The sequence below is a fragment of the Oryzias latipes genome, chromosome 7 (assembly GCF_053564925.1).
Source record: "Oryzias latipes strain Hd-rR chromosome 7, Olatipes_Hd-rR_3.1".
Lineage (NCBI taxonomy): Eukaryota > Metazoa > Chordata > Actinopteri > Beloniformes > Adrianichthyidae > Oryzias > Oryzias latipes.
In genome coordinates, this window is record NC_136243.1 from 15674815 (window position 1) to 15682828 (window position 8014).

An 8014-nucleotide genomic window follows, 5' to 3' on the forward strand; every position below is an offset into this window, starting at 1 on the left:
AAAATTAGGGAAAGTGGCATCCAGGAAGTCAGGTGATTGCAGATAAAAACACACTTCCCTGGAATCAGAAGGTGCAAACGTGTCAGATTTCCCCCCCAGTAACGGTATATGTATATATATATATATATATATATATATATATATATATATATATAAAGATCTATTCATATATAAATAAAATGCTCTAAAGTTCAGCCTCAATCAGCCTTGTAATAAAAAGACACGATAGTCTGTACTGGTCTGTTCACATAAATACTTATCAGCATTTGGAAATCTTCTCATTTTTTTTCGTTTGGAGGAGTTAAAAAATAGAAAGACAAGAGAATCTGATCATTCACTGCTGACATTTCATTCAATTCTATGACTGCAATTTTTCACCTGCTACAATTATTTTGGACTTATAATGACATCTAGTGGCAGCTTGCCGATAGTCCTTTTTTGATTACCCTCTTTTTGACAGAACCTGCTTGAAATTCAGGGCTTGACAAAGGAATTGCTGTATTTGCTTCAGTGACTTTAGGTCTTATCTCTAAATGGCACATTTACTGAAATCTAAACCTTCCTCCATCCCTCACAGTCACAGACTTTGGTTTCAAAATTGGCGTCTGTTTCTGCAGCTCCATGTTATTTATCTGGTTGTTTGTCATCCACCAGAATTTTCTTTGAAGGATACGTCAGCTGCAGAGTTGAGAAAAACACCTACCAGAAACTATCAACTGAAAGTATTTATTTGAAACATCTGAAAGGAGAATTGCTGTACATGAAGAAAATGTTGTATGCATAATATAATTACATTTCTTTTAATGACTGACCAAAAAATGTTGATACTAGAAAAAAAAAAAATCATACAGTGTTGCTTTTTAATTGACTGTAGTATTTAGACCGCCATTACAAATGCTTTATTTTCTGTGGTTGCCAGTCAGTTGGTTTTCTTTTCACAGCGACCAGTAGTGCATTCATCCCCACGTCCTGTCCATTTGAGCCGATTCCTGGCAAAGACTGCATATGATTTGTCCATGAGCGGCCTCACGGGTGACCACATCATGAGGCGAGCCAGCCAGTTCAGGCCCACCGCGCCGTACATGACTGCGAATGCTGGAACCCCACGGTGAACCTGGCCAATTGCATCATTTCAACAGATATAGCAGATTGTGTCATTACTCTCACACTGATTCAATCTTAGATGAATCACATCATGGGGTTTACCTCGTCTTTCTCATCGATCACATGCATTTCCTCCATAGCCATCTCATAGGTGACATCCTTGTATTTTGCTGCATCATAACCCGGCTTGGCGATGTCGATAAAATCCACTTTCCCAGCCTGGTTTCTATTCAGAAAGTGGAGGAAGCGGATCTCTGTCACACAAATGGGACAGAGTCCATCATACAACACCTGCAGGAGAACAGACGACACCATTAAAGCGCAAATTTATAGAAATTTAGTTTAGGCATAAATAACATAGTTTATCAAAAAAAAATTGTACAAGCCAACAAGGAAAAAGGTTATAACTTGAACCATACATAATCTTGAAATAAAACTGAGGCACATAATAAAAATGTCTGATTTTATATCAACAAAATACTGATTCTATCTCTTTTTGCCTTCTAGTTATTTTGCAAATTAAACATCAATTTCTCCTTGTACAGACCTACAGCACATGTATATATCACTTTAAAATCTGAATGCTTTTAAACATTGATATCAAGTAATTTCAAAAGTGTAGGTCAACAACAACTGTGCCAAACAACCTTAGTTCAAATCATCTGCATGCATACTGTTACGACCCCTGGTAGTTGTCTGCTTGTCTTGTGTGTGCGTGTGTGTATGCATATGTGTTCTCAGCTCCTGTAGAAGTCCAGCTCCTGCACAGCTGTTGACTCTGCCCCTCTGCAGAGCTGATTGAGGCTGTTACCTATCGCCTGGCTTGGAGGGAAGCTTAAAAGCTCCGAGGATCCTCTGCTCCATTGGCGGCTGAAAGCCTCTGGTTTCCCCCTTAGCTTTGATTCTGGTTTTGTCCTTTTGTTACATTTACTCTTGTGGTCTTTTGTTTGCATTTTGAGTAATTTGGTGCCTTGCTTTAAAGCCTGAGAAATTAAGTTATCCCATTATTTATTGCACCTTTGGTGTTGAGTTGATTATTTCTCTTTTAGTCCCCTATGAGTGTTATTTGTCACTAAATAAACGGCTGTGTGGCCAACTTTAACCCCGCCCGGTTATCATAATTTTCTTTACGTTACACATTTCTCCCTCCTCTCTGAAGAGGGACGTAACACATACATACATGCATCTTTCTTAGATTCCTTTTTTTATGTTTGTCTTTAATTTGCTTTTCTCACATTGTGGGAACATCTTATTTCAAACTGAAGAAATATTAACAAAAAATTTTAGTTGAAAATATGCTTTTACAAGAAAATTGTACTTTTTAATTTAAATTTTTTTAATCTATTTGCAAAACTAACAAAGACAAAGATTTAAAGAGGAAGATAGAAAAGATAAAGCAAGAAAAGTGCATTACTATTCAATACCTCACTTTAGAAGCAGGAGTTCAAAAAAGGAGTAAAATATCACCTTTCTAAAAAAATCCGTCACAATTTTTACCTGACCACAAATGCTAATCCTGTATGGAAAAGACGTGAATACTTGAGTATTTGTTCCGAGTACTGTAATATCAATTATTTGCTATTTTTTAGATTGTTACAGTATGGGACTAACTTTGTTTGTTTGGGACTAACTTTGTTCAGTTTAAATCACTAAAGGTTTAACATGTTTTTCTAAATAAAATTAAAGTTTTGAATCTTGACAGTTTATGCAATTTTACTCTTCATAAAACAACCAAAACACACAGAGTCGATGAAGTCTGTAATATATATTTCGGTTAAAATTTAAATTTCTTAATTATATGTAATTCCTCTTAATCTTATTTTGTTTTTTTGTTTTTTTTTAGTTAAAGATTTCTTTTTATTTTGTTTTTTAATTGGCAACTTATTGACTCATTCATGGGACCCACAAGAAACTCTACTTATGTAAACATAAATGAACAAATGTTCTGAAAGTAGAAGCTCACCCTGACACCTGCAGACTCGCTGCTAAGACTCTGATGCTGCTGGTGTCTGCAGAGACATGATGGTCCCACTGTTCTTAAAGTCCTTGATGTCACACAAGTTGGAAACTTGACGAAGCCTGCAGCTAAACTGACGCTTAATTTACAAAACATGTCCGCATCGACAAGCACTAAAGTTAGGATTTTAGACCCCTGTCTGAGTCAACCCCACTAATGTAAGGGGAAAAATTGATGTTACACAAACGGATGTTTTCTTCTAGGACTGTATTAGCAAACAGCACAAGGGCGCAGTACCGCCACCATCTGGACAGGAGGCTAACTGCAAACAACGAAAATGCATTTATCTTTTAACTAAGAGGTTTTAGCGGTCATGTAAAAATAGTTTGTTTGTTTGTTTGTTTGTTTGTTTTTGCCCGGTACCTTATGACTTGAAAAATACAAATTTTGAAAACCGTGATCAATCAAATTGCACTAAAGAAACAGAATAAACCTTAGCAACATGTACAAAACAACAATTCAATCAAACAGAAGAAAGAAGAGAGAGGGATGATTTAAAAGAAAAAAAATAATGTTTTGACACATAATAAAATCCTAAAAATGTTTTGTTTAAAGAAAACCTACAAGGACACAAACCAAAGCCTCAAGCTGAGTTTGGCTCAAGGATATAGTTATAAATCTGTAAATTGTTAACAACACATTTTAGTAAATTGACAAAACTACTTTTCGTTAAATCCAAACTTAATTGCTAGTTCTCTGAGTGACAGTAAAAACGGAAAATTCTATTGAACACAAAACTCAATTTATAAACTTATTTGAGATAACTTTTATTATGTTTTACACTTTACATAGGCCTTTCTAATTTTTTTATGTCGTGATTTTGATAATCATATGTTCCAGAGTAATGTTTGATTAGAAAATATAAACAGTTCTTATAGGGGGCTTCACAGAGCTATGCGCTCGTTTCAAGTCTGATTAAAACCTAAGCATAACCCCTTGACACGTTTTGTTTATCCAGGAGGTATCACAAACTCATGGTAGGTTTACAGCACATGACCTATTTGTTTTATGATCACATACAAAGTACTGTAGATAACAAGCCAAATTCCGATGTCTGGTGCAGTCATTTAATCAAAGGAGAAACCGATGAAATTGCCCCTGGAGGGTTTTTATTGTCCAAGGGCTGAGGTATTTTTCATGCACACACACGTGACAGGATTAAAGGCCTCAATCAGAGGACTGCAGCTGGGTTCACAGCTTGGTCAATGCACTTTGAACAACTGCGCTGAGGTGAACTCCAGTTGCATATAGAACACTGTGGGTATGAAGTGTTTTGAACGTATGCGGTTGTTTATTCTCTGTTAACTTTTTTGCATTCCACAGACGGTGAACCGAACATGCCCCCTGCTGCAGCAACTAATCTAGCCCACAAGCCACCAGACGGGGGCTGGGGCTGGGCTGTCGTCGTCGCCGCTTTCATCTCCATAGGATTCTCTTATGCGTTTCCCAAGTCCCTCACCATCTATTTCAAGGAAATTCAGGAATATTTTTCCGTTTCCTACAGCGAGATTGCTTGGCTGTCCTCGGTCATGCTGGCATCTATGTATGCAGGAGGTGAGTGGCAGCCCAAAAGTCAAAACTTCCAATGAAACGAAATAGTCAAAAACCAGCTGAATCATTGACTTCCGTCCCATTTCCAGGTCCTGTCAGCAGCATACTTGTAAATCGCTATGGCAGCAGACCAGTGGTGATGCTTGGTGGGCTCATGGTAAGTGCTGCCATGGTGCTTTCTTCTTTTGGCACCACTATCATTCATCTGTACCTCTGTGTGGGGGTTATTGGAGGTAAATATGGTGACATATATCTAGAAGCACCCACACTCATTCATAAATCACCGTATCAGAGGCAGTGTAATTCGATTGTTCGTGTCTCTTTTTTGAGGCCATTGCAGTTCATTGCCGTTGAAGTTGCGTTAAAAAAGTGTTTGTAAAAAATGTCAAAGGCTTCAGGACACTATCACATACACATGCATGCTGGAATGTATGATCACACAACCCCTACTGAGCAAAGTTTTAGATCTTTCAGCTTCATCGTTAACAGCCCATCCTCATATTAGCAACCCAAAATATCCCTTACTTGTTCTGCTACTCTTCTATTCATCATGATAAGAGGTTACACACTGCAAACACTAAAACAGAAAAAAAAAGAAATAAATGGATACAATTCTTTAAAAAAAAAGGAAAGTAAAATGTGAAAATAAACGCCTTTTTATGAAATGTGGCACACTGGAACAAGACAGGCTGATAAATAAATAAACAAAATAATTAGAGATAAAAAATGTAAAATAAGAACAACTTAAAATGATTAAGAAAGCACTATAATAATTTTTGGCTTTGTGTTTTCATTTGAGCAGGTTTCGGTCTTGCCTTCAACCTTCAGCCAGCTCTGACAATCATAGGCACTTACTTCCAGGCCAAAAGGCCTCTGGCAAATGGACTTGCCATGACAGGAAGCCCCGTTTTTCTTTCCATCCTGGCTCCTCTCAACCAGTTCCTTTTTGATTCTTATGGCTGGAGGGGAAGTTTCCTCATTCTGGGATCTATTGTGTTAAACTGCTGTGTAGCTGGAGCTCTGATGAGGCCTGTCCACAAACAGGTTGCATCCAAACCCAGCAGCCCCTTACCAAAGTTCAACAAAGCAGTGGATGAAGGTGCCGCTGCAGACGCCAGCATGCAGACGGCCGATTCTGACCCTGAAGAGCGTCGGCATGAAGGCAAAGGTCCGAGCCAGGCTTCCAAACTGGCAGACTTCTCTCTTTTTAAGCACCGGGGCTTTCTGATTTATCTCACTGGGAATGTAGTCATGTTTTTTGGCTTTTTTGCACCTGTGGTTTTTCTGGCTCCGTACGCCAAACACCAAGGGATCGATGAATATTCTGCAGCTTTCTTGCTCACCATCTTTGCTCTGGTGGACATGTTCATTAGACCATTCACTGGTTTCCTTGGCAATACCAGGAGGATCAGACCAAAAATTCAGTATTTTTTTAGTTTTGCTGTTTCCTACAACGGCATTTGTCACCTGCTGTTCCCATTGGCATCTGGATACAGTGGACTGGTTGTGTACGCTGTTTTCTTTGGAGTGGGATTTGGGATGGTCTCGGCTCTGCTGTTTGAAGTTCTGATGGACTTAGTTGGAGCGCCTCGCTTCTCCAGTGCACTCGGTCTCGTCACCATCATTGAGTGTGGACCAGTACTTCTTGGGCCCCCGATGTTAGGTCTGTCTAAGTTGTAAATGCTGCTGCATTCATGACTAATCTTTTTACCCAAAATATGGACATTTTTCTTTCAGGAGCTCTGGTTGATACTTTTGGGGAGTACAAATACTTGTACGTGACATGCGGCGTGTTAATGCTAGCACCTGGCTTGTTTTTCTTCATCATGCATTATTTCAACTATAAGAAGCTGAAAGAGGAGCAAAAGCCTGAGGCTGCAGTGGAGACGAGGAGACCTGGAGAGACCGTGGAGCTCAAAACGAACGATGAAGCAAGTAAATGAACCTGTTAGTTATAATTTTCCTTTTAGCAAGGCAGTAAAACTTGTCCTGCCTTTACATAAAATAGCAGCTATTATAAATTATAATACATACAGATAAATACAGGACTTTAATAAGGTTTTTGGGATTTTTTTTTTTCTTTCCGATCTGCATCTTTCTGTTTGTTTACTATAGTTTTACATTTGTTCAGTTCATTTTATCATGAGAGTACAAATTGATTGTTTTTTTTTTTTAATAAAAATTATCGAAAAAATTTTGAACAAGCTATGGTTGTGTGTTGATTTGTCATTTCAGAAAGAGCTCATTGTTTCCTGGTCTCTTGGTTATTCTCTAACCACTAGATGGCATTGAACCCTATGATGTAAAAACTCAAAGTACTTTTCAGTTTAAACCTGGAGGCCAAATCTAGACACTCACAGACCCCCCTTCTTCTGCAAATAAAGTTAAAATTCAGTGCTAAAAAACAGAATTATTCATCCTTCTTGCAGTAAAACTTGTCATTTGTGTCTTTAGAATCTGTTGCTGTCAGCTTTGCTTTAGTGCGGCTCTCAAAGTTCAGTATACAGATAAAGAAGCAGGCTAAACTTTTGAGTGAATGGAGAACAGTTACGTCTGAACACGGGTTTGAGTGTATATCACTGATTCATTTTAGGATCACTGACAGAAAAACTATCAAACATAATATAGATTAACTGACCTGCTGAAACAGTGGCGTTCTGGGTTTTAGTGGTTTGTGTATGTTTAATGAGCGGTAAATTGCTGTCATGAAGGCTGTTGAGACAGGCTCATTTTCCACACTGCAGACAAAAAAAAATGCCTGGAAGGACAGACACAAAAAAAAAATGAGATCTTAAGGAAGGTCACATCTTATTTCATTTAATCCTCTCTATTCACCCACGATGAGACTGCAGTATTTTTCTGTCATCACGCTGCACGCAAGATTCACAGCTGAACCATTTAGAAAACAAAGCATTTCTGTCGTTACGGATTTAGGTCTTATTAGTCCATCCTTATCGTGTCCCCGTGAGGTTTTTATTGAGTTCCTTTTTAGGTGGAGTAAGTCGCTCATACAAGCAAATCAATACATTTATTCATACACTCAGATAAAGGTGCGAGACTCTCTTTCATGGATGGATGGTCCTCTGTTTGGATTTGATTTCAATCATCTAAACATCCACTGGTTCACAAATGAGCCAGTTTGGTCGATTTGATACAGATGCAAGAGGGTTTCTATTCAGTTTCATTCAGTTCAGTGGGATTAGTGAAACGGTGGTTTATATCAGGGAGCCATTTGCAGAGACTTTTAAACATAGAAAAAGAAGAAAAAGACAAATTCTCTGAATACGCCATCTTTTAAGTAAACCTTAGTTTTTTTTCTCCAGTTTGCTGCTGTCTTATTTA

At 38.1% G+C, this 8014-nt stretch overlaps 2 protein-coding genes across 4 annotated transcripts; one reads left to right on the forward strand and one right to left on the reverse strand.

Annotated features, from left to right (window-relative positions):
- Positions 1–710: 710 nt before the first annotated feature.
- On the reverse strand, positions 711–3344 carry LOC101163250 (uncharacterized). Its single transcript, XM_004070832.5, has 3 exons — positions 3068–3344; positions 1207–1395; positions 711–1114 (listed from the first exon to the last, which is right to left on the reverse strand). The coding sequence occupies exons 1-3, from the start codon at positions 3215–3217 to the stop codon at positions 920–922; spliced, it is 534 nt and encodes a 177-aa protein (XP_004070880.1). The 5' UTR covers positions 3218–3344; the 3' UTR covers positions 711–919.
- Positions 3345–4260: 916 nt separating this feature from the next.
- On the forward strand, positions 4261–6876 carry slc16a7 (solute carrier family 16 member 7). Of its 3 annotated transcripts, none has more exons than XM_004070931.5 (5): positions 4261–4378; positions 4445–4675; positions 4762–4905; positions 5475–6335; positions 6410–6876. In XM_004070931.5, exons 2-5 carry the CDS (start codon positions 4459–4461, stop codon positions 6613–6615), a joined length of 1428 nt encoding a protein of 475 aa, XP_004070979.1. In that variant the 5' UTR covers positions 4261–4378; positions 4445–4458; the 3' UTR covers positions 6616–6876. The 3 variants fall into 3 exon arrangements, with proteins under 3 accessions (XP_004070979.1, XP_078806460.1, XP_078806459.1); XM_078950334.1 differs by having other exon boundaries at positions 4762–4829; positions 5717–6335; positions 6410–6842; XM_078950333.1 differs by having other exon boundaries at positions 4269–4351.
- Positions 6877–8014: the final 1138 nt, after the last annotated feature.

Excerpts from the sequence above, each read along its gene's own strand:
- slc16a7 (XM_004070931.5), top strand. The coding sequence starts at position 4,459 with ATGCCCCCTGCTGCAGCAACTAATCTAGCCCACAAGCCACCAGACGGG. Across the intron at positions 4,906-5,474 it reads CTGTGTGGGGGTTATTGGAG|GTTTCGGTCTTGCCTTCAAC; the intron begins GTAAATATGGTG and ends TCATTTGAGCAG. Across the intron at positions 6,336-6,409 it reads TCTTGGGCCCCCGATGTTAG|GAGCTCTGGTTGATACTTTT; the intron begins GTCTGTCTAAGT and ends TTTTTCTTTCAG.
- LOC101163250 (XM_004070832.5), bottom strand. The coding sequence starts at position 3,217 with ATGTTTTGTAAATTAAGCGTCAGTTTAGCTGCAGGCTTCGTCAAGTTT. Across the intron at positions 1,396-3,067 it reads GCGAGTCTGCAGGTGTCAGG|GTGTTGTATGATGGACTCTG; the intron begins GTGAGCTTCTAC and ends GTTCTCCTGCAG. Across the intron at positions 1,115-1,206 it reads TGATCGATGAGAAAGACGAG|GTTCACCGTGGGGTTCCAGC; the intron begins GTAAACCCCATG and ends GCAATTGGCCAG.